This window comes from Somniosus microcephalus, chromosome 16 (genome assembly GCF_052327205.1).
Source record: "Somniosus microcephalus isolate GS21.2 chromosome 16, FLI_Smic_1.0, whole genome shotgun sequence".
Lineage (NCBI taxonomy): Eukaryota > Metazoa > Chordata > Chondrichthyes > Squaliformes > Somniosidae > Somniosus > Somniosus microcephalus.
Window position 1 is genome coordinate 16,609,200 of NC_141002.1, and position 26,421 is coordinate 16,635,620.

The 26,421-nt window shown below is 46.7% G+C and overlaps 1 protein-coding gene and 1 long non-coding RNA gene across 3 annotated transcripts in view; one reads left to right on the top strand and one right to left on the bottom strand.

The window, feature by feature from the left end:
* Window positions 1-26,421, top strand: part of LOC147105988 (uncharacterized) — a 310,673-nt gene that overhangs the window by 102,886 nt on the left and 181,366 nt on the right. The gene's annotated exons all lie outside the window — the stretch shown is intronic.
* tbxas1 (thromboxane A synthase 1 (platelet)) overlaps window positions 1-26,421 on the bottom strand; it is a 315,721-nt gene that overhangs the window by 84,102 nt on the left and 205,198 nt on the right. For both annotated transcript variants that reach the window (XM_086008606.1, XM_086008607.1), the window contains exons 7-9: window positions 22,067-22,155; window positions 11,988-12,136; window positions 10,240-10,370 (exon numbers count right to left, since the gene is read on the bottom strand). In XM_086008606.1, the coding sequence (XP_085864732.1) occupies window positions 10,240-10,370; window positions 11,988-12,136; window positions 22,067-22,155 (369 nt within the window). The remainder of the gene's footprint in view (window positions 1-10,239; window positions 10,371-11,987; window positions 12,137-22,066; window positions 22,156-26,421) is intronic.

A 26,421-nucleotide genomic window follows, 5' to 3' on the forward strand; every position in this document is an offset into this window, starting at 1 on the left:
CTCTCAAGGGCCCTCACATCCTTCCTAAAGTGTGGTGACTAGAACTGGACGCAATACTCCAGTTGTGGCCTAACTAGTGCTTTATAAAGGTTCAGCATAACTTCTCTACTTTTGTACTCAATACCTCTATTTATGAAGCCCAAGATCCCATATGCTTTGCTAACCATTCTCTCAATATGTCCTGCCACCTTCAGGGACCAATGCACATTAACTCCCAGGTCCCTCTGTCCCTGCACACTCTTTAAAACTGTGCCATTAAGTGTGTATTGCCTCTCCCTGTTCCTATCAGCTACACTTCCCTTATGATTACATTGGTCTCGATTAATGTGAACGGACTGAGGGGTGGGAAGAAATTGCAGCAGTTATGGCAGTGTGTTAAAGGCACTGACTTGTGTCTGCAAGAAACCTTTTGGGATGAGGATATCCTAGAAAGAGTTTGCAAGGTTTGGAAGTTGTGCAAACAATAACCATAGAGGGGTGGCTGTATTGGTGAGTCCATCCATAAAAGAGAACGTTGCCTTGGTGGACAAGGGCACTGAGGGGAGATTTTTACAACTAAAGGTAAAAATTTAATTGCGATCTCTTTAATATCTATGCACCGAACGACATTGCAAGCTTTGCGAGTTTTTTCGGTGGTTATTCACTGAAGTGGCAGAGGCAGAAAACCCTTGTATAGTGGGGGATTTTAATGTATTTTTATCTCGGATGGACATTTCAGCCCAGGTAACCTTTAAGGATGATAACTCCAGAGGGATAATTGTAAAACTGATGGCAAATTTAAATTTGAGAGACTTATGGAGGGATCGGAACCCCATAAAAAGGGAGTTCTCCAGAAGAGATTGGGTGGGTGATGTTTTAAAACAGAGCCGAACAGATTTTGTGTTAATGCAGGAAGGGTTAAGTTCGGAGGTGATGGAGATTTATTACAATAATAAAGTATTTTTTAGTGACCACTCGGCTTTGGTTCTTATAATTAGGAACAGCAGAGTTAAGATCGGTCCAGGGGTGTGGATTTTAAAGAATTAATACCTGAAAGAAATTGCTTATAAAGAAGGGATTTTAAATATAATAAAGAATGCTCGGAAGGAACCTTTATTCTTGAAAAAAAGAAGCATTTAGTGGGACAATTTCAAATATGAGGTAAATGTTTTTTCGGTACGTTATGGGAAAGAGAGAGAGGCAGCTAACCGGTGTCGAGAAGAGAATATAAACAAAAGGTTTACGGATGTCTGTAAAGCAGTTGACGGAGGGGATAAGGGAGCAGAGACCAAGTGGGTGGTTTTAAAGGGAGAGTGGGAATTATTGCAAACTGAAAAATGCAAGGGAGCCATTCGCCGTGCAAAAGCTAAAGATGAATTGGAGGGAGAAAGATGCACTAGATATTTTCTAGAGCAAGAGAAGCTGCTGTTGTTCCCTGTCCCCTGTCCCCATTGTTGTATGCATTGGTAGCAGAACCATTAGGTTATATGATGCGAAAGGAACAAGGCGTAGTCGGGATTGCGGTTCCCAGTTCCGAGCGGGTGTCGGTGATACACCAATATGCAGATGACACAACCTTAACGTTGAGAGATGGGGAGTCAGTGAGGAAAGCTATGGAAGTAGTGGAGGAGTATTGTAGAGCTTCAGGAGCCAGAGTGAATTATAGTAAGTCTCAATGCCTGGTTGTGAGAAGGGGTAGAGGGGAATGGTTGGGGGAAAGCCCCTTTAAGGTGGTGGAGGTTTTGGAAGTTCTGGGGGTGCATAAGGGGTGCAAGAAGCACAGGGATGAAGTGGATCGATTAAATTGGGAACTGAAGGTTATGAAAATTAAAAAGATTTTGGGAAGATGGGAAAGAAAGTGGTTGAAAGTGCAAGGAAGAGCGACAGTGGTGTCCTGAGTGGGCGGAAAAGTCCATCCAAGAGGCTTGTGTGAGGTTTTTATGGAAAGGGAAACCAGCCTTGGTTGCTTACAATACCATCATTGGACGGAGAAATCAGGGAGGACTCAATTTCCCAGATACTGATTTGAAAAAAAAACCTTTAGAATCAAACGGGTGAAGAGATTTCTTCAGAAGTCAAATACAAGTTTTTGGAAGAGTTGTTTTGAGCATTTTTTAAAACGAAGTGGGATAGGTGGTCACAGATCAGATCACAGAAACCCCACAGTGCAGATAGAGGCCATTTCAGCCCATCGAGCCTGCACCGACACATATCCCACCCGATCCCTGTAACCCCTACACCAACACATGTCCCACCCTATCACCGTAACCCCACGTATTTAATCCCCCTAACACTAAGGATCAATTTATCATAGCCAATCAACCTAACCCGCACATCTTTGGACTGTGGGAGGAAACCGGAGCACCCGGAGGAAACCCACGCAAACACGGGGAGAATGTGCAAACTCCACACAGACAGTCACCCGAGGCCGGATTCGAACCCGGGTCCCTGGCGCTGTGAGGCAACAGTGCTAACCACTATGCCACCGTGCTGCACCGTGGTCTGGGGATATTGTATATGAAATACAATAATATGTTTTTGAAATCGATTAAACCGCTCCCTAGGTTTTATAAGGGGGTTGTAGAGACTTGGGCCCAATTTTTAAAAAGTGTGCAGTTTATGCCCAAGGGTGCTGAGGAATTTTTGGAACAGTCCTTATTTTTGAGCAGATGGGTCAACATTGAAGGAGAGGTATTATTTAATCAAGCTTTTATAAAAGCTGGGATTATATATGTGAAAGATGTATTATACGAGGTAATTCCAGGTTGGTTGCCGTAAGCAATAGTGAGGGACATGGTTTGGGAGGAGGATCAGGAGGTAGAGGAAAAAGCAATGATGATCATGTATGAGAAGATTGTGAGGGCAATGCCACAGGATTGGATGGAAGAAATAAATGCGGGAATCTCCAAAGGAAGTAAAATGTGTCCCGCTTTTCCAAGCTTTCTGCTGGAGAAAGGGGAGGAGTTGGTCCAATTTGACAACTGAAATACTCGAGATTTCTATGAGGTGTTTAGAGAATGGAGATTCAAGACACCTGCTGGTCAGGAGTTTTGGCAGAGTATATACCCACAGCTGGACTTCAACAAGATTTGGAAGGGAGTGTGGGCAAATTTTAAATGTCCAGAGTGGATTGAACTCGATTTCAAATTGGCTCATAACCGAATTTTTACTGTGGCGGCCTTATGTAAGATTGGGCGAGTGAAGGTGGCAACGTGCCCAGTGTGTGGGACATGGGATGAGACTCTGTCCCATTTACTGGTGTTATGTCCGCAGTTAAAGGATTTTAAGTACTATGTTCGACAGTTGTATGAGGTTTTTTTGCTGGGTGGGGACCGAAGAGCGAGAATGGGAATCCTGTGGCACTCAATTTTGAGATGGGGATTGCAGGAGAGTCTGGCCGAGTCTAGCAGAGCGGCAATTAATTTAATGTTCAATTCGGCTAGATTCATGATTGTGCAAAGAAGGAATGCTCTGTTTTTTAAGGGGACGAGAATAAATCTAAAAGAGTATTTTAAATATAAGCTAAAAGATCATTATAAGGCACTGTGGATGTTTTATTCAGAAAGGAATTTAAAGATAATATTTTATGATCAATTTTTAAAGTACAATAGATTAAGATATGTTATGGGAGACAAATTAAACTTCAGGTTTTGATGTTAATATGTGGTGGAGGAATGGCTGTGCAGAGTGGCGGAATAGATTTGTATGATACAATGGAATGATCATGATGTTGTAAATGTTTTTAATGTTTTATAAATAATATGTAATTTTAAAAAAAGTTGGTAGCACACTCGCCTCTGAGTCAGAAGGTTGTGGGTTCAAGTCCCGCTCCAGAGACTTGAGCACAAAAATCTAGGCTGACACTCCACTGCAGTACTGAGGTAGTGCTGCACTGTCAGAGGTGCCGTCAAAGGAAACTACGATGGTCTGAGGCGCGAATTAGGTAGGATTGATTGGGGAATGTCACTCAAAGGGTTAACGGTGGATAGGCAATGGCAAACATTCAAAGACCGCATGGATGAACTACAGAATTTGTTCATCCCAGTTTGGCATAAAAATAAAACAAAAAAGGTGACTCAACCGTGGCTAACGAGGGAAATTAGGGATAGCATAAGATCCAAGGAGAGGACATATAATTTGGCCAGAAAAAGCAGTAATCCAGAGGATTGGGAGCAGTTTAGGATTCAACAAAGGAAGACAAAGGGATTAATTAAGAAAGGGAAAATAGAATATGAGAGTAAGCTTACAGGGAACATAAAAACTGACTGTAAAAGCTTTTATAGATATGTGAAGAGAAAAAGATTGGTGAAGTCAAGCGTAGGTCCCTTGCAGTCAGAATCAGGGGAATTTATAATGGGGAACAAAGAAATGGCTGACCAATTAAATACATATTTTGGTTCTGTCTTCACAAAGGAGGACAAAAATAACCTCCCAGAAATGTCGGGGAACATAGGGTCTGATGAAAGGGAGGAACTGAAAGAAATCAGTATTTGTAGGGGAATGGTGTTAGGGAAATTGATGGGATTGAAGGCCGATAAATCCCCAGGGCCTGATAATCTACATCCTAGGGTGCTTAAAGAAGTGGCCCTAGAAATAGTAGATGCATTGCTGATCATCTTCCAACATTCGATGGAATCTGGAACAGTACCCATGGATTGGAGGGTAGCTAATGTTACCCCACTATTCAAAAAAGGTGGTAGGGAGAAAACGGGGAATTACAGACCGGTAAGCCTGACATCGGTAGTGGGGAAAATGCTAGAGTCCATTATGAAAGATGTAATAGCAGATCACTTGGAAAACAGTGACCGGATCGGACAAAGTCAACATGGATTTACAAAAGGTAAATCGTGCTTGACTAATCTACTGGAATTTTTTGAGGATGTAACTGGTAAAATAGATAAGGGAGAACCAGTGGATGTGGTGTATTTGGACTTTCAGAAGGCTTTCGATAAGGCCCCACATAAGAGATTAGCGTGTAAAGTTAAGGCACATGGGATTGGGGGCAAGGTATTGACTTGGATAGAGAACTGGTTGGCAGATAGAAAGCAAAGAGTTGGAATAAACGGGTCTTTTTCCGAGTGGCAGGCAGTGACTAGTGGGGTACTGCAGGGATCGGTCCTTGGACCCCAGCTATTCACAATATATATTAATGATCTAGACAAGGGAACTGGATGTAATATCTCCAAATTTGCAGATGACACAAAGCTGGGTGGACGTGTGTGCTGTGAGGAGGATGCCAAGAAACTACAGGATGATTTGGACAGGTTGGGTGATTGGGCAGAAGCATGGCAGATGCAATATAACGTGGATAAATGTGAGGTTATCCACTTTGGTGTCAAAAACAGGAAGGCAGATTATTATCTGAATGGCAATAGATTGGGAGAAGGGGAAGTGCAACGAGACCTGGGTGTCCTTGTGCACCAGTCACTGAAGGTAAGCATGCAGGTGCAGCAGGCGGTTAAGCAGGCAAATGGTATGTTGGCCTTCATAGCGAGAGGGTTTGAGTACAGGAACAAGGATGTCTTGCTACAGTTGTACTGGGCCTTGGTGAGACCACATCTTGGGTATTGTATGCAGTTTTGGTCGCCTTATCTGAAGAAGGATATTCTTGCCATGGAAGGAGTTCAGCGAAGATTCACCAGGCTGATACCTGGGATGGCAGGAATGACGTATGAGGAGAGATTGGGTCGATTGGGCTTGTACTCGCTGGAGTTTAGAAGAATGAGAGGGGATCTCATTGAAACTTATAAAATTCTGGCAGGACTGGACAGACTAGATGCAGGAAGGATGTTCCCGATGGTCGGGGAATCCAGAACCAGGGGTCACAGTCTAAGGATAAGGGGTAGGCCTTTTAGGACAGAAATGAGGAGGAATTTCTTCACCCAGAGAGTGGTGAACCTGTGGAATTCTCTACCACAGAAGGCAGTAGAGGCCAATTCGTTAAATATATTCAAGAAGGAGTTGGATATATTTCTTAAGGCTAAAGGGATTAAGGGGTATGGGGAGAAAGCAGGTACCGGGTACTGAACTTGGATGATCAGCCATGATCGCATTGAATGGCGGAGCAGGCTCGAGAGGCCGAATGGCCTACTCCTGCTCCTATCTTCTATGTTTCTATGTCTTTCGGATGAGATGTTAAACCAAGGCCCCGTCTGCTCTTTCAGGTGGACCTAAAAGATCCCATGGCCCATTTCAAAGAAGAGCAGGGGAGTTAGCCCTGGTGTCCTGGCTAATACTTATTCCTCAATCAACATCACTGAAACATATTATCTGGTCATTATCACATTGTTGTTTGTGGGAGCTTGCTGTCTGCAAATTCGCTGCTGCGTTTCTGACATTACCACAGCGACTACACTTCAAAAGTGCTTTGGGATGTCTGGTGGTTGTGAAAGGCGCTATATAAATGCAAGTCTTTCTTTTTTTTATGTTCCTAAACTGGAGTGCCAGCCTAGATCTTGTGCTGAAGTCTCTGGAGTAGGTCTTGAACCCACAACCTTCTCTCACTCAGAGGCGAGATTGCTGCCCTCTGAGCCACAGCTGACACCGGAGGCTGGTGTAAAAAATGGAAAACTGTCACAGTGTACAGTAGGGGGCAATATTCTGAGGCTGGCGCTGAGGAACCTTGTTGGGGGCAGAGGGGATGGATGTTCACTTGACTTCTGACTGCTACAGCTAACCTGGGAGTGCTGATGCCGATGATGGAACGTCCTCCATTCCCCTGCAATGACATCCCTCGCCTTAAATGAGCAAAATGTTAACACAAAGAAAATAGACAGCTTCTTGTAACACCTACACTGAAGTGGAAACCAGTTTCCAACAGAAAACAGCATGAAATTCAATATGGAAAATGGAAACAACATGCTGCTGTAGTACACAGTGCAGCACGGTGGCATAGTGGTTAGCACTGTTACCTCACAGCGCCAGGGACCCGGGTTCAAATCCGGCCTCGGGTGACTGTCTGTGTGGAGTTTGCACATTCTCCCCGTGTTTCCTCCGGGTGCTCCGGTTTCCTTCCACTGTCCAAAGATGTGCGGGTCAGGTTGATTGGCCATGATAAAAAATTGGCCCTTAGTGTTAGGGGGGATTAAATACGTGGGGTTACGGGGTTACTGGGATAGGGCTTGGGTGGGATGGCTGTCGGTGTAGGGACCGGGTGCTAGGGTTTGGATGATCAGCCGTGATCTCGTTGAATGGCAGAGCAGGCTCGAAGGGCCGAATGGCCTACTCCTGCTCCTATCTTCTATGTTTCCCTTTTCTGGAGATGAACTGTGCTGCCAGGGCAACCTGAGGGAGCTCTGACAGACCCCTATATCAACACCAACACCACCGTACATTTATATCACACCTTTAAGATAGTAAAATGTCCCAATGCGCTTCACAGGAACATTACCAAACAAAATTTGACACTGAGCCACATAAGGAGATATTAGGATAGGTGGCCAAAAGCTTGGTCAAAGAGGTAAGTTTTAAGGAGTGTCTTAAATGAGGAAAGAGAGGCGGAGAGGTTTAAGGAGAGATTTCTAGAGCTGAGAGCCCAGACAGCTGAAGGCACAGCTGCCAATGGTGGAGTGATGAAAATCGGGATGGGCAAGTGGCCAGAATTCGAGGAGCACAGAGGTTTCAGAGGGTTGTAGGGCTGGAGGTGGTTACAGAGAGACGGAGCGCCGAAGCCATGGTGGGATTTGAAAACATGGCTGAGAATTTTAAAATCGAGGTGTTGCCAGAACTAATGTAGGTCAGCTAGCAGGGGGTGATGGGTGAACGGGACTTCATGTGAGTTAGAAAGAAAGACTTGCATTTGTATAGCGCCTTTCACGACCGCCGGACGTCTCAAAGCGCTTTACAGCCAATGAAGTAATTTTGAAGTGGAGTCACTGTTGAAACGTGGCAGCAATTTGCGCACAGCAAGCTCCCACAAACAGCAATGTGATGTTTTAGTGATGTTGATTGAGAGATAAATATTGGCCAGGACACTGGGGATAACTCCCCTTCAAAGTAGTGCTATGGGATCTTTTATGTCCACCTGAAAGCAGACGGGGCCTCGGTTTAACGTCTCATCTGAAAGACTGCACCTCCAACAGCGCAGCACCCCCTCAGCACTGCACTGGAGTGTCAGCCTAGCTTTATCGTGCTCAAATCCCTGGAGTGGATTGGAACCCACAACCTTCTGACTCAGAAGCGAGTGTGCTACCCACTGAGCCACAGCTGACGCTGAGGACATGGACAGCAAAGTTTTGGATGAGATCAAGTTTACAGAGGGTGCAAGGTGGGACGCCAGCTGGTGGGTGAGTATAGGAAAAGAGGACATAGCCTTAAAATCAGAGCCAGGTCATTCAAGAGGGAAGTTAGGAAACACTTCTTCACATAAGGGGTGGTATAAATGTGGAACTCTCTCCCACAAAAAGCAATAGATGCTCACTCAATTAATAATTTTAAATCTCAGATCAATAGATGATCTGAGGCAGGGGCAGAGATGGGCAATGTTACGGTGATGGAATTAGGTGGTCTTGGTGATGGACAGGATATGGGGTCGGAACCTCAGCTCAGGATCAATTAGGATGCTAAGGTTGTGAACAGTCTGGTTCAGCCTTAGGCAGTGGCTAGGGCGAGGATTGGCGTCATTGGCGGGGACAGACCCCTATATCTTGTGCTATATGTCTGCACTGATTGTAAGTATAGATTCTACCTAATCTACATGTGCACACAAGCAGATGTCTCGGAATGCATTGTCCTCTATGACTGGCATTCCCTCCTCAGAGTAAACAGATGGCAAGATAGTTTCCAAAAAAAATCATTACCACTTTTTCAGGTGAGCCATTAAACTGAGGCCCATTCTGGTGGAAGTCATAGATCGCCGGCCACCATTTGAAGAAAAGACCTCTCATGTTTATTGTGCAAAAGTATCCAGGCTAGCATTCCTCCCTAAACCGACAACATTCATCTCCTGGCTGCTTGTGGGACAATAGTTGCTGCACTCCAAAAGCACTTTGAGGTAATTTGATGACGTGATTTAAATGCGAGGTACCCGTGACCGGGGAGTGGATAATGACCTCGACCGATAATGAAGGGTCAGCTCGTAAGCTATTTTTATGGCCCTCTCAATGTGTGTGCGTTGGCACACAGGGTGAGATTTTCAACATCTGCAGCTTGTACAGATTGTCATTCTCTTTCATTACATATGTATATAGGGGCCTATAATGGCTCTTTTAGAAGGTCATGGTGACCTAGCCAAAAAATTAATCTTTAACCCCCGTGGTCCTTCCTCGCCAAGTCTGGGGGAGCAGGCCTCATTCACATTAGAAATGGGGCCTTAATGTTCCTTGCCTATATTACCTGCACAGATTCAGCACTGACGAAGTAGTTAGTACTCATTATTGGGTACTAAACGTATTATGCCCTGAACAGGCCTCAGGCTTAGACTCGCAGCACCCTAGGTTGCCAACTCTGGTTGGAGGGATTCCTGGAGGCTTGATCACGTGACATTCAGACCACATGACAGCCGACCATGTGATGTCTGATCACATGACTTCTACAAATGTTACTGCATTTACCTTATGATGAAGGTTGGGTCTCCTGTAGTTGAATATTTTTGCTTATGGTTTTGCGCCAGCAGCTGTTGTGTGAAAGAGAGGAAACGGAGGGCGGGGCGGGGCATAGAACAGGCTTGTATTCCCTCGAGTATAGAAGATTAAGGGGTGATCTAATTGAGGTGTTTACGATGATTAAAGGATTTGATAGGCTAGATACAGGCAGAAACTATTTCCTTTGGTGGGGGAGTCCAGGACAAGGGGAATAACCTTAAAATTAGGGACAGGCTGTTATGGGATGATGTCAGGAAGCACTTCTTCACACAAAGTGTAGTGGAAATCTGGAACCCTCGCCCCCAAAAAGCTGTTCAGGCTGGGGGGGATCAATTGAAAATTCAAAACTGAGATTGATAGATTTTTGTTAGGCGAGGGTATTAAGGGATATGGAACCAAGGCAGGTAAATGGAGTAATGACACAGATCAGCCATGATCTAACTGAATGGCGGAACAGGCTCTAGGGGATGAAAGGCCTACTCCTGTTCCTATGTTCCAGTTTGAACCCAAGACAGAGAGGTGAAAGGGCGATGCACTGCCCAGATCTCTCTTAACTGGATTTCAATAGTACAGGGAATGGTTAGCAATGGCTGCGAGACCACATGAAGAGAGGAGTCAGAAACCGTACACGAGCAGATAGCGGGAGGGAAAGTTGGATATTTGCACTGTGGGACATTACCTGATCCAAAGGCTGCTGATCCCTCAGGACTATAATATCTTTAATCACTTTGATGAAGAAGGCATTCACCTTGCTCATGGATGTACGGGGCATAAATTGCCGAACAGGCATCATGAAGGAGGGGAATATTACTGAAATAGAAGACAGAAGAATTTTCATCATACATCATATACCAGGGGTTTCTTCCCCCATATACTCCTCCCCCCCCACTACCCTCCCCCGCCCCCACTCCCTGAAGGTGTTGACTCTGCTGGGCTATGGTGTCATAGGTGTCGATAGTCCTGGAACTGAATCCAATGAGGGTCCTCACCTTCAGTAGAGGAGGGAAGTAATAAAGGGGGGGGGGAAATCTAGTAGCGATGTACGTAACCACTTAGAAACAATGACAATAGGGCCTGTCACTAAATGTCATTAGAAACTTCAAGTGGTTGAATTTTCATGGCTGCAATGAGCAGCAGACTAAACATGAGAGGCTTTACTGGGATATCAGGACAAAGTTTAGAATCTACATCTAAATCCGCAGTGCCATGATGTTCAGTTGCATTTTGTGCAGCTCTGCTGGCTTGCTCTCTTCACAAGCCCCTCAGGGCATCCACTAGAGAGTACTAAATTGAGTTGATGTCTGTCCCAATAGACTCTGCACTGACGTTGGAAAAGCCAGTGAAGTGTACGGGATAGATAAAAAGCCACCATGAACCAGTTGACTCCATACTCCATCCTCTAACTAATGGCAGGGCAGATGTGGATGCTATTCATGCTGAACTCCAAAAAGCTTTTCTCGGTGGGGTGGGAAGTGGTGGGTGGCGTGTGCGTGGGGGAGGTGATGGGAAGGAAGGAAAGAGACTGTGATAGTCTTGGTGTGGAGATGCCGGTGTTGGACTGGGGTGGACAAATGTAAGAAATCACACAACACCAGGTTATAGTCCAACAGCTTTATTTGAAATCACAAGCTTTCGGAGCACTGCTCCTTCGTCAGGTGAAGTGGAGAGATGCATAAAAACACAGCTTATATAGTCAGAGAATATAAGCTGTGTTTTTATGCATCTCTCCACTTCACCTGACGAAGGAGCAGTGCTCCGAAAGCTTGTGATTTCAAATAAAGCTGTTGGACTATAACCTGGTGTTGTGTGATTTCTTACAGTGATAGTCTTGGAGTAGAGTGCCAGGAACCACAGGCTTGTCTTGGAACTGCCATTCTCAGGTTGGTGATAGGATTCTGTTTGAAGTACACATACCCTTTGGGTTCCAGAGCACAGTTGTGAATCCTTTCCACAAGAAGGGAAATTTCTATGAACCTGCAAACTACAAAGGAATCTCGCTGATGTCAGTGCTTTTTGAAAAGTTTAATTTGGTTGTCCCTGCACGCATATCAGATGCTTTGGAGGCCTTCTGAATATCAAAAAGGATTTTGCTCTCTTACGAAATTTATAGGGCATGTGGGACTGGAGACACATCTAGGCCGGACCGGGTAAGTACGACAGGTTTTCTTCCCACATTAGTGAACCAGTTGGGTTTTTAATGACAATCCGACAGCTTCATGGTCACTTTTATAGATACCATAATTTTATTTACAGATTTTTAAACTGAATTCAGTTCTCAAACTGCTATGGTGAAATATGAACTCACATTCGCTGGATTATTAGTCCAGGCCTCTAGATTACTAGTCCAGTAACATGACCACTACAATACCAATAGATATGGCTGAAAGGATCGAACAGGAGGAGAACAATAAAAGTGGTGAGACTTACTGCTGAGAAAAATAAGTGGTTTGAAGAAATTTACGTTAAAGATCATCTTTGCATGTTTGACAAATGGGTCTTCTGGGTTCTTCTGGGAGTCCACCTGTGTACCAAATGCGACACTGGCAACAACGTCCATGGAGAAGCAGCCATAGTACCTGTTGGGCGGTAGAACCGATATTATTCATATGGCTACAGACTGTTCTCATCCTGTATGAAGCCCTGAAATTGGGTGGGCCCCACGAAACCAACCTTCCAAAAAACTGCTGCAACACCAGCTCACTATCAAAATCACAGAAATCACAGAAACCTCACAGTGCAGATAGAGGCCATTTCGGCCCATCGAGCCTGCACCGACACATATCCCACCCCCGATCCCCGTAACCCCTACACCAACACATAGCTCACCCTATCCCCGTAACCCCACGTATTTAATCCCCCTAACACTAAGGGGCAATTTTATCATAGCCAATCAACCTAACCTGCACATCTTTGGACTGTGGGAGGAAACCGGAGCACCCGGAGGAAACCCACGCAAACACGGGGAGAATGTGCAAACTCTACACAGACAGTCACCCGAGGCCGGATTCGAACCCGGGTCCCTGGAGCTGACCTCATCATTGGGCACACACATTTAACAGTGTTCACACCTGCAAACTGTGCCTCTGTCTATTAGAGACACACTGGCAATGGGAGGTGGGGGAGGGGAGGCACGATAAGGGAGAAGAAAGAGTCAGAACTAAAGCAGAGAAAGAATCCAGAAAGTATGGCCAAAAGTAGCAATGCTATTGCTAGCAGACATCAGAAAAACAGGAACTGAGACGCAAGCCTGCCACTCACAACCTGGTATTAGGAAGAAAGAAGGAAAGACTTGCATATCTATGGTGCCTTTCATGACCTCAGGACATCCCAAAGCTCTTTACAGCTAATGAAGTACTTTTGAAGTGTAGTGACTGTTGTAATGTCTGAAACACAGCAGCCAATTTGTGCACAAGATCCCACAAACAGCAATGAGGCAATGACCAGATAATCTGTTTTTGGTGCAGGTGGTTGAGGGGAAATATTGGCCAGGGCACAGGGGAGAACTGCCCTGCTCTTCTTCAAAATAGTGCCTGAGAGAGTAGACGGGGCCTCAGTTTACCATCTCATCCAAAAGACGGCATCTCCGACAGTGCAGCACTCCCTCACCACTGCACTGGAGTGACAGCCTGGGTTTTGTACCCAAGTCCCTGGAGAGGCAGTCGAACCTGCGACCTTCTTTCCAATGGATGACTCCATACTGGACAAGACACAAGAGTCCACAATCCAAGATGCTGCATCACAGTTGTTCACGTAGTTACAAACCATGTCATGTAAGTGTCTCAAGATAAACAAAAACTTCTTTCATCAAGTCTGCACATAACTGATGAAGTTAATCCCCCTCCCCCGACCACACAAAGTCCACAAAACCTAACCAAAATATCCTGTATAAAATACACAGCACTGATGACCAATATAACCCTTTTGGAGTACTGCGTACAGCTCTGGTCAGTGACGCTGAGGAATTATGTTATTACTGGCGAGAACGTGAAGAGGTAAATATTGAAGATAATGCTGGGTATCAGGAATTCAAGTTGTGAGGAAAGCTAATAGGAGTTTGGCTTGTTTAGAACAGAGCAGAGTTTGAACTAACCTAATTGAAGTTTATGAAACAAATTGATCACAATAGTGAAGGGTTGAAATCCCAAGCAAAATGCAGATGGAGAAAGAGAAGTCAGGCAGATCTCTGTTGGCCCACAGGGTATAAGAGTTGTCAAATAAGTTATCAGGGAGGTCACTTAAGCAGATGCAGATCCATGTGTGAACCTCTCCACTTAAGTTCCCGACTCTGCCACAACATTGAAACAGCCCTTATCAAAGTCACGAATGACATCCTGTGTGACTGTGATTGTGGTGCTCTATCTTTCCTCATCTTTCTCGATCTATCTTCAGCCATTGATCCGGTTGACCATATCATCCTCCTCCAATGCCTCTCCTCCGTTGTTCAGCTGGGTGGGACGTCCTCACTTGGTTCTATTCTTATCTATCCAGTCGTAGCCAGAGAATCTCCTGCAATGGCATCTCTTTCTGCTCCTGCACTGTTACTTCTGGAGTCCATAAAGGATCAATCCTTGGCCCCTCCTGTTTCTCATCTACAAAATGCACCTCGGCAATATCATCCGAAAAAACGTCAGGTTCCATATGTACCCTGACAACACCCAGCTCTACCACACCAACACCTCTCTCGACCCCTCAACTGCATTTGATTTGTCATGCTGCTTGTCCAAAATTCAATACCGGATGAGCAGAAATTTTCTCCAATTAAACATTGGGAAGACCAAGGCCACTGTCTTCGTCCCCGCCACAAACTCTGTTCCCTCACCACTGATTCTATTCTCCTCCCTGGCCACTGTCTGAGGCTCCACCACAAACTCCGTTCCCTCACCACTGATTCTATTCTCCTCCCTGGCCACTGTCTTCGCCCCCGCCACAAGCTCCGTTCCCTCACCACTGATTCTATTCCCCTCCCTGGCCACTGTCTGAGGCTCCGCCACAAGCTCCGTTCCCTCACCACTGATTCTATTCTCCTCCCTGGCCACTGTCTTCGCCCCCACCGCAAACTCCGTTCCCTCACCACTGATTCTATTCTCCTCCCTGGCCACTGTCTTCGCCCCCGCCACAAGCTCCGTTCCCTCACCACTGATTCTATTCCCCTCCCTGGCCACTGTCTTCGCCCCCACCGCAAACTCCGTTCCCTCACCACTGATTCTATTCTCCTCCCTGGCCACTGTCTGAGGCTCCGCCACAAGCTCCGTTCCCTCACCACTGATTCTATTCCCCTCCCTGGCCACTGTCTTCGCCCCCGCCACAAACTCCGTTCCCTCGCCACTGATTCTATTCCCCTCCCTGGCCACTGTCTTCGTCCCCGCCACAAACTCCGTTCCCTCACCACTGATTCTATTCTCCTCCCTGGCCACTGTCTTCGTCCCCGCCACAAGCTCCGTTCCCTCACCACTGGTTCTATTCCCCTCCCTGGCCACTGTCTGAGGCTCCGCCACAAACTCCGTTCCCTCACCACTGATTCTATTCCCCTCCCTGGCCACTGTCTGAGGCTCCGCCACAAGCTCCGTTCCCTCACCACTGGTTCTATTCCCCTCCCTGGCCACTGTCTGAGGCTCCGCCACAAGCTCCGTTCCCTCACCACTGATTCTATTCCCCTCCCTGGCCACTGTCTGAGGCTGAACATGACAGTTTGCAACCTTGGTGTCCTATTTGACTGTGAGCTGAGCTTCCAACCCCATATCCTGTCCATCACCAAGAACGCCTACTTCCACCGTAATATCGCCTGTCTCCACCCCTGCCTCAGCTCATCTGCTGCTGAAACCCTCGTCCATGCTATTGTTACCTGCAGGCTCAACTATTCCAAGGCTCTCCTGGCCGGCCTCCCATTTTTAACTTTCTGTAAACTTGAGCTCATCCAAATCTCTGCTGCCCGTATCCTGACTTGCACCAAGTCCCGCTCACCCATCACCCCTGTGCTCGCTGACTTTCTTTGGCTCCTAGTCCAGCAAATCCTCAAATTTAAAAATTCTCATCCTTGTGTTCAAATCCCTCCATGGCCTTGCTCCTCCCTATCTCTGTAACCTCCACCAGTCCTACAAACGCTCCTCCAATTCTGGTCTTAAATGAATCTCTCACTCCCTAAACCTCTGCCTCTCTCCCCTCTTTTAAGACACTGCTTAAAACCAACCTCTTTGACCAAGCTTTTGGTCAACTGTTTGGGGGACCTTGTTGTGCGCAAATTGGCTACCATGTTTCCCTACATTACAACAGTGACTACACTTCAAAAATACTTCATTGGCTGTAAAGAGCTTTGAGACGACCTGAGGTTGTGAAAGGCGCTTTGGACATGCAAGTTTTCTTTCTTTATAATGGCCACGAAAGCCCTCTATCAAAACCACACTATTCAACAGGGGGAACCAAGGGGAATGCCAGGAATTACTTGCTCAGTGTTGATCTCGCGAGGGAGATTCCGGATGGGAAAATCTGCAGGCAGAAACCAGGAAGCTATTTGCATTGACATCTGAAAATACAAACCTGTTTTGTTTGCCCTGTCCTAGCTTTGCAGGGCGGAGAATGATCCAGGGTGGTCTGAGGTCACTTCATGCACCGCAAATTCCTGGATGGGTTCCAGACTGTTTTATTTGTACACCAGACAACCCTCAATGCTTGAAGATGAGTCTCTGCAGGCTAAGACTGTCCAATTCAATGTAGATGCAGAGTATATAGTTATATGGGCCTGGAGTTTCCACTCGGTTCCACTGTTTTTTTTCAGCGCAATTCGCCTGAAATCTTTTGCGCTAGTTTTAAAAAACATTGTGCCACAAAACTGACCACGGTCCCAGATCGAATTATTCACCAATACGAGTTTCCACTAATTGTGCTCATTTACAGGCCTTCAAGGAGGCTCTAAAAAGATGTTTTTAGGCACAAGGGCACTTTTAAAAGCTTTAGAATATAATATTTTTTTAATTTACAAGAAACTGACTACTGTAGACCAATATAACCACCAAATGGATCTGCATAGTTTTTTAAAAGAAATTTTCAGTTATTTAAGGCAGAATTTAAACTTAAAGTGGGGTAGGGAGCGGGGGAGGCTGTGGGGGGGCTGGAATGTGGACAGGAAACCCGGGAGAATGGGTTTCCCTCAGGCTCTGCTGAATTTAACAGCAGGGCCCAATTAGCATTTTGTTTCTCTGTTTCCCACCCGTAGCCAGCCAAATTGAGAGGCTGGCTGGCAGTCGGGCGTGTAGCAGAGAGGAGGGAAGGAAGGATCGGAATCAGTGGGGCGGGGGTGGGGGGGGGTAGGAAGGCTGGGGATTGGAGGGGGCCGAAGATCCGGGCGGGGGGGGAGAGGGGGAGGTAGGAAGGCTGGAGATCGGAGGGGGCTGGAGATCGGTGGGGCAGTGGCATAGGAAAGCCAGGGATCAGAAGACCGGAGGGAGGGAGGGGGTGGGGGGGGGGGTTCTGGACTGGGGGCTGAGAATCGGAAGTCCGGGGTCGGGGACCGAGGATCGGAGGCAGGGGAGGAATTTGGGGGCTGGGGTTCAGAGGCTGGAGAGGGGGCCGAGGGGTCGAGGATTGGAGGCCAGAGAGGGGACCGGAGGATGAGGATTGGAAGGCCAGAGGGGGATCGGAGGCCAGAGGGGGGTTGGAGGACTGGGAGGAAGAATCGGAGATCGATGACCTCATGGGGGAAGGGGGGGGTAGGAGGGCGGGGAGGGGGTGTCCGGTCGCGGGGGATTGGTGAGGCAGGAACGCTGGTTCCAGCAGGTAAGTGGAAAGGAACCTAGCTCCTGGATCCAGCAGTCCTTGTCTTCCTTGCCGCCCAGAGATAAATTTAAAATGGAGCTTCAAAATGAGGCTCCCAGCCTCATTATAATATTTAAAGTGCCAACCCGCCTCCTGGGGTTAAAATTCCCCCTTAAAATCGGGTTGCTTACAGCTGGTGGACTAGACATTCTGCTTAAAATGCTTAATTTTTTGTGATTTCACTCTTAAATATATCAAGAAATATTGTTTAAAGCAAAATGTTTTTTTTAAATTACGCTCTAAAATACTGCCCAATTATGCTGGTTCATGGCAGATTTTACATTTGGCTATATGCAAATACGTTCGAGCGGAAACTCGAGGAAAAAGAAACTTCTCAAAACTCGCACAATTTTAGGCACAATTTGCGCCCGGGTCGCTGATTGCGCTCAAAGCGGAAACTCTACCCCATAATATTTACAGCACAGAAACAGGCCATTCGACCCAGCAGGTCCATGTTCCACACAAGTCTCCTCCCAGCCTTCCTCATCTTTATCAACTTATCCTTCTATTCCTTTCTCCCTCATGTGTTTATCTAGCTTCCCCTTAAATGCCTCTAGGCTTTTCGCTTCAACCACGCCCTGTGGTGGCGAGTTCCACGTTCTAACCACTCTCTGGGTAAAGAAGTTTCTCCTGAATTCCCTGTTGGATTTATTAGTGACTACCTTATATTTATGGCCCCTAGTTCTGGTCTCCCCCACAAGTGGAAACATCGTCTCTACATCTACCCTATCAAACCCTTTCATAATTTTGAAGACCTCTATCGGGTGAACCCCTCAGCCTTCTCTTTTCTAGAGAAGAGAGCCCCAGCCTCCAATCTTTCCTGATAAGTATAACCTCTCAGTTCTGGTATCATTCTAGTAAATCGTTTTTGCACCTCCTCCAGTGTTCATTTAGGGAGGGGCACTGTTAATTCTATACTGCTCGTAGGAGCAGGTGCTGACACTTCAAGATTGCGGGCCACTGCAAAATAGCAGAAGTTTTTACTACAAGAAGTGAGGAAAACAGGTGACTGTGTGAAATCTTAGGAACTCTGAAGTGAAGAGAAAACAACTTAAAGCATGAAGCGAGATAGAGTCATTTACCTAAGCATGAAGCGATCATCGCGGGCCCATCTGGACAGTCAAAAATACCATTCAGTCCTACTCTTGTCCCTCGACTGCTTTCTCTGCCAAATATCAATCCAGCTTCCTCTGGAATTTTCTGACCCTATTCACCTTCCTGCTTCCCCCAACGATCTGCACCATATTCTCACCAGCTGGTGTACAAATTAGTTCACCTCGATTCCAAGTCTTTGCCTTGTACAGTTTATGATTATCTAAACATGGTACTACAACTTAGTTTATCTTTCCAGGGACATAAGCCCATTAAACCTTGTTGCTTCTTCCCTCCTCCCACAGAACCAAGGGCACTGGGTGACCTGATGCTCTCATCGGGCGGCATACATTTTTGGAAAATTTCAAACTTATAGCTGCTAATTATCTGGTCATTAATGTGTGTGCACGATCGTACATTCTGCCCATTTTCTTTATTCATTCTTAGGATATGGGCATCACTGGCAAGGCCAGCATTTATTGCCCATCCCCAGTTGTCTTTGAGAAGGTGGTGGTGAGTCGCCTTCTTCAACTGCTGCAGTCTGTATGGTGAAGGTGCTCCCACAATGCTGTTGGGTAGGGATTTCTAGGATTTTCACCCAGTAACGATGAAGGAACGGCGATATAAGAACATAAGAAATAGGAGCAGGAGTAGGCCATTCGGCCCTTCGAGCCTGCTCCGCCATTCAATGAGATAATGGCTGATCTTCTGCCTCAACTCCATTCACCGGCCCTATCGCCATATCCCAGGTAGGCCCCAGAGCGGAGTCGGACCTGTGTGGGAAGCAGAGGCGGCAGCGGAGCGGCTATAAAACCGACCCCGAGGACCAGGTAGGCCCCAGAGCGGAGTCAGACCTGTGTGGGAAGCAGAGGCGGCGGCGGAGCGGCTATAAAAGCGACCCCGAGGACCAGGTAGGCCCCAGAGCGCAGTCGGACCTGTGTGGGAAGCAGAGGCGGCGGCGGAGCGGCTATAAAACCGATCCCGAGGACCAGGTAGGCCCCAGAGCGGAGTCGGACCTGTGTGGGAAGCAGAGGCCGCGGCGGAGCAGCTATAAAACCGACCCCGAGGACCAGGTAAGCCCCAGAGCGGAGTCGGACCTGTGTGGGAAGCAGAGGCGGCGGCGGAGCAGCTATAAAACCGACCCCGAGGACCAGGTAGGTCCCAGAGCGGAGTCGGACCTGTGTGGGAAGCAGGGGCGGCAGCGGAGCGGCTATAAAACCGACCCCGAGGACCAGGTAGGCCCCAGAGCGGAGTCGGACCTGTGTGGGAAGCAGAGGCGGCGGCGATCCCGAGGACCAGGTAGGCTTACCAATCTCCAATCTCAGAGCTCCGAGCGGGAGAGAGGTAAAAAGTATTTGAAGTGTGATGTCACCAGAAAGCAGGTGAGTGATTGGTTGGTGAGTATTTTCTCTTTTTTTTTACAAGCTTAAATTCTGCGGTTTATATTTTCTAGGGTCTCTGTGGTGTAGTGGGGACAGTTGGTAAATAAGCGCCCTAGAGTAGATCTTTAATTGGTGGTATTGATTTAATTAAATTAATTAAAGGGTAAGTCATGTCAGGACAGCCCAGCCCCGTGTTATGCTCCTCTTGCTCTATGTGGGAATTCAGGGACGCTGCCTGTGTCCCTGACGACCATGTGTGCCAGAAATGCATCCAGCTGCAGCTACTAGCGGACCGTATTGAGGCGCTGGAGCTGCGGATGGATGAGTTTTGGAGCATTCGCGATGCTGAGAGGGTCGTGGATTACACGTTTAGTGAGTTGGTCACACCGCAGGTTAGGGCTGCACAGGCAGAAGGGAAATGGGTGACCATCAGGCAGAGCAGTAGAGGCAGGCAGGTAGTGCAGGGGACCCCTGTGGCCATCCCCCTTTCAAACAGGTATACCGATTTGGATACTGTTGAGGGGGATGACGTACCAGGGGAAGGCAGCAGCAGCCAACTTCCTGGCACCAGGGGTGCTTCTGCTGCTCAGGAAGGGAGGAAAAAGAGTGGGAGAGCAATAGTGGTAGGGGATTCTATCGTAAGGGGAACAGATAGGCGTTTCTGTGGCCGTAGACGTGACTCCAGGACGGTTTGTTGCCTCCCTGGTGCCAGGGTCAAGGATGTCACTGAACGGCTGCAGGGCATTCTGAAGGGGGAGGGTGAACAGTCAGAGGTCGTGGTTCACACTGGGACAATGACATGGGTAGGAAGAGGGATGAGGTCCTGCAGCAAGAATTTAGGGAGCTAGGTAGCAGATTAAAGAGCAGAGCCTCAAAGGTTGTAATCTCTGGATTACTCCCGGTGCCACGTGCTAGTGAGTATAGGAATAGGAGGATAGAGCAGATGAATGCGTGGCTAAAGAGTTGGTGCAGGAGGGAGGGCTTTAGTTTCCTGGATCACTGGGCCTGCTTCTGAGGAAGGTGGGACTTGTACAAGTCGGACGGGTTGCACCTGAACCAGAGCGGGACAAATATCCTTGCGGGGAGGTTTGCTAGCACTGTTCGGGGGGGTTTAAACTAAAATGGCAAGGGGTTGGGAACCTGAGCAGGGAGACAGAGGAAAGGGAAACAGGGATAAAAGCAAAAGATAGGAAGGAGAAAAACAAAAGTGGCAGTCAGAGAAATCAACGGTTTAAATCAAACGTGGTCACAGTAAATAATAATTCGAATAGGTCTAAGGGCGTTAAAAAAACAAGCCTGAAGGCTTTGTGTCTTAATGCGAGGAGCATTTGTAATAAGGTGGACGAATTGGCTGCGCAAATAGAGGTAAACGAATATGATTTGGTTGGGATTACAGAAGCGTGGCTCAAGGATGGCCAAGACTGGGAACTCAACATCCAGGGGTATTCGATATTCAGGAAAGGTAGGCAAAAAGGAAAGGGAGGTGGGGTAGCATTACTGGTTAAAGAAGGGATTAATACAATTGTAATGAAGGATATTAGCTCTGATGATGTGGAATCTGTATGGGTAGAATTGAGAAATACTAAGGGGAAAAAAACATTCGTGGGAGTGGTATATAGACCTCCAAACAGTAAGGCGAAGGTTGGGGATGGCATTAAAAGGGAAATTAAAGAAGCGTGCAATAAGGGCACAGCAGTCATCATGGGTGACTTTAATCTACATATAGATTGGGCCAACCAAATTAGTAACAATACTGTGGAGGAGGAATTCCTGGAGTGTTTACGGGATGGTTTCCTGGACCAATATGTCGAGGAACCAACCAGAGATCAGGCCATCTTAGACTGGGTATTATGTAACGAGAAAGGATTAATTAGCAATCTTGTTGTACGAGGCCCCTTGGGTCGGAGCGATCATAATATGATCGAATTCTTCATTAAGATGGAGAATGAAGTAGTTGACTCCCAAAGATAATCAAGCAAAGCTGCAGAAGATGTGCCCATCCCCAACCTTTCCCTTCAATCCTGGATGCTTACAGACCTTTTCTTTCCCTACTTTTTTTTGCAAATAATGTGGGGTACTGCAGGTTTTTGGAGAAGTTGACTTCTTGTTTGTGACAGAACAAGCCTGCGCGCTATCAGTCAGACTCTACCTATCTTTGAAACCTAACCTTCAGGGATGTTGACATTCACAGTCAAACAGTGTTGTTTGGTACCTGCTGCTTACCGATGGATATCAAAACCCTCGCCGGAGTCTGCATGAGTCTTCAGATTTTCCATTAACGTGTCAGCAACCTGGTTAATTAATGGACACATCTGAAAGCAAAATAGCTTGTATAATTATGGGAGAATATCTATTGCTGTATAAAGTTATGTCTGCAGGGCTGGAACAGTAATCGAGCATGCAAGAGGCAATAAGTAGTCCCTCAACCCTGAAAAAAAAGGTCACAAGCTGAGGTGCTTAAAACACCCAGTTTTACTTTTCCCAAATGCTTTCCTGGATTTCTTCCCATAACCTCTGCCCCTATTTTTTCACATGGCAGCTGTTGATGATTCTGCCAGTGCCATTTACACCTCACCTAGACTCATCTTTTGTTTCTTAACTTGTCCCATTACCATCTCCTTTTGCCTTGCACCATCATCCCTTTTGTCTTTTAATCTCTCCTGCCTTCCATCCCATCACAGACCTTCCCTTTTGTTCCTTCCTCCCCTCCTCCCTTTCCCTGCCCCTGCACTTGCTTAAAATCTGTTTCATCTCTAACTTTTTCCAGTTCTGACGAAAGATCATGGACCTGAAATGTTAACTCTGTTTGTCTCTCTTCTCAGATGCTGCCTGACCTGCTGAGTATTTCCAGCATTTTCTGTTTTTATTTCAGATTTCCAGCATCCGCAGTATTTTGCTTTTGTTTCCTGGATTTCTTTCTCTTTTCACCGATAAACTATCCCTCCTCGTCCTTCTTGACTTGTCTGCAGCCTTTGACATGGTTGACCGCTCCATCCTTCTCCAACGTCTCTCCACCGTCGTCCAGCTGGGTGGGACTGCACTCGCCTGGTTCCATTCTTATCTATCTAATCTTAACCAGAGAATCACCTGCAATGGCTTCTCTTCCCGCTCCCGCATCGTTACCTCTTGTGTTCCCCAAGGATCTATCCTTGGCCCCCCTCCTATTTCTCGTCTACATGTTGCCCCTTGGTGACATCATCCGAAAACACAGCGTCAGTTTCCACATGTACGCTGACAACACCCAGCTCTACCTCACTACCTCTTCTCGTGACCCCTCCACGGTGTATAAATTGTCAGACTGCTTGTCTGACATCCAGTTCTGGATGAGCAAAAATTTTCTCCAATTAAATATTGGGAAGACCGAAGCCATTGTTTTCAGTCCCCGCCACAAACTCCGTTCCCCAGCCACTGACTCCATCCCTCTCCCTAACATCTGTCTGAGGCTGAACCACACTGTTCGCAACCTTGGTGTCATATTTGACACCGAAATGAGCTTCTGACTACATATCCGCAGCATAACATAGACCGCCTACTTCCACCTCTATAACATCGCCCATCTCCGCACTTGCCTCAGCTCATCCGCTGCTGAAACCCTCATCCATGCCTTTGTTACCTCTAGACTTGACTATTCCAATGCACTCCTGGCTGGCGTCCCACATTCCACCCTACGTAAACTTGAGGTCATTCAAAACTCGGCTGCCCATGTCCTAACTTGCACCAAGTCCCATTCGCCCATCACCCTAGTGCTCGCTGACCTACATTGGCACCTGGTTAAGCAACACCTCGATTTCAAAATTCTCATCCTTGTTTTCAAATCCCTCCAAGGCCTCGCCCCTTCCTATCTCTGTAATCTCCTCCAGCCCCACAACCCCCCGAGATATCTACGCTCCTCTAATTCTGCCCTCTTGAGCATCCCTGATTATAATTGCTCAACCATTGGTGGTCGTGCCTTCTGTTGCCTAGGCCCTAAGCTCTGGAATTCCCTGCCTAAACCTCTCCGCCTCTCTACCTCTCTTTCCTCCTTTAAGACGCTCCTTAAAACCTACCTCTTTGACCAAGCTTTTGGTTACCTGCCCTAATTTATCCTTATGTGGATCAGTGTCAAATTTTTTGTCTTAAAATGCTCCTGTGCAGCGCCTTGGGACATTTTACAGGAAACTCTCGTTTAAATGGCACCTAAATATCTGGAATTCTCTATTAACCGGCAAAATTCTCACTCCGAAAACAACACCTCAATAACTGGCAATGTTGCCGAGTCCGAGTCCGAGTCTCCCGCGGTGGCCAAGTTAGTCAGTGGGGGTAGTTCTCCAAACTGCCACTACTCAGCTTCTTGGCGCTGTTGGAATTCGGAACACCTCAATATCCCTGTAACCGGAGTCTGACTCTCCCGCGCTGCCGGTAGTCTCTTCTGATCCGCCATTTTACAGGGGTACTGTGAGTCTCCCACGCTGCTGGTAGTCATTGCATTGTATTACCCTCAACTGGCAGTACTGTACTTAATCAAGCATCTTCCACCATCCATTTAACACAACATTCTGTAGGTGAGTACCCAATTACTGTATACTGCACATTTCTTGATTTTTTTAATCTTTCTTTATTAAAAATAGCCTCGGTAGATAACTGTCTCCGTCATCCGGAATTTTTGATCAATCGGCAACATGCCGGTCCCGTCGGTGTTGGATACCAAAGAGTTCCCTGTACTATGTTAAAGGCGCTATATAAATATATATGTTGTTGTTGTTGTTGATACCATTTTTTAAATTTCACACACAAACACAAGAGAAAGATCAACAGTTAAACACTGAGCCAACTTCCATCACACCAGCATTACCAAGTGTAATATAAATGTGTGATTCCAAGCCCTGCATTCTCAGGGGCATTGCTTTGCTCCACTCCAGAGACTTGAGCACATAACCCAGTTGACACTTCAGTGTAGTACTGAGGGAGCGCTGTACTGTTGGAGGTGCCGTCTCTCGGATGAGACGTTAAGCCGTCTTCCCTCTCGAGTGGACGTAAAAAATCCCATGGCACTATTTCAAAGAAGAGCAGGGGAGTTCTCCCCGGTGTACTGGGCAATATTTATCCCTCAACCAACACCACTAAAAAAGCAGATGATCAGACTATTATCACATTGATGCTCATGGGACCTTGCTGTGTGCAGCTTTGGCTGCTGCGTTTCCTACATTACAACAGCGACTACACTTCAAAAATACTTAATTGACTGTAAAATGCTTTGAGATATCCTGAGGCCGCGAAAGACTACATAAATGCAAGTTCTTTCTTTCTTCTTCTTTAAAATGTTATGACCCCTGGAGAAAGAACGGATTGGATTCCTGAACTAGTGTACAAGAGGGAAGCTCCACCTCCTCAGTGCTGTACTCCAAACATCGCCTTTACCCCTTCCCAAATTTGATGATCCGGCTCCAACCTTTCCTTGGATATGTGTGATATGTTTTAAATTTCTTTACGAAGCAGTAGACGAGAAAATATGGCAAAAACCCTCTGGGACTTGAGTTCAAGTCCAGCCCAGAATGACAAAATGAAAGCCTCTTCTGCTGACCTTAAGGGTTGCATGTGAAGTGAATTTGGGCAAGTGTAGGGGCATGCCAACATCTCCATACAGTGTAAATTGTACTTGCACAAGGGAAATACATAACAATTCTTGTCTCTGTAAAGGTTGAGACCCAAACATTTATGCTACATGGCACAATGGAGGAAAGCACTGGACATCTCCCTGCAGGAGTCTGGGCAAAGCACTGTACCGCTTCAAAACTATACCTGCCAAGCAGGCTGTAGTACAATAGGGCTGAAGTCCACCTGGAATGGTGAATTGGGCTCCCAGACAACTTAACTGCTGAAAAGAGGTATGGATGAGGGTTCGTGGCTCAAAATGAAAGGCACTATGCAGAGCTGAACAGTACCTTCAATTGGTTCGGTATACCCAATGCACTTTTAAAAAATTGTCAACAACGATGAAGGAACGGTGATACATGTCGAAGTATGTGAATTGGAGAGGAACTTGAAGATTATGGTGTTCCCATGCACTTGCTGCCTTTGTCCTTCTAGGTGGTGGAGGTTGCGGGTTTGGGAGGTGCTGTACTGTGCTGGATATGATACTTGATGAATGAAGGTATAATGTTCTGTGATGGTCTCTGTGAATTATGAAGTAGCTATTTGACTGATAAATCAGAAGTATGTGTTTTACTGACCCTAGACTCGCACCAAGTCCCGTTCGCCCATCACCCCTGTGCTTGCTGACCTACACTGGCTCCTCGTTAAGCAACACCTCGATTTCAAAATTCTCATCCTTGTTTTCAAATCTCTCCATGGCTTCGCCCCTCCCAATCGCCTTCAGCCCCACAACCCCCCGAGATATCTGCCCTCTTGAGCATCCCTGATTATAATCGCTCAACCATTGGTGGCCGTGCCTTCTGTTGTCTAGGCCCTAAGCTCTGGAATTCCCTGCCTAAACCTCTCCGCCTTGCTACCTCTCTTTCCTCCTTTAAGACGCTCCTTAAAACCTACCTCTTTGACCGAGCTTTTGGTTATCTGCCCTAATTTCTCCTTACGTGGCTCGG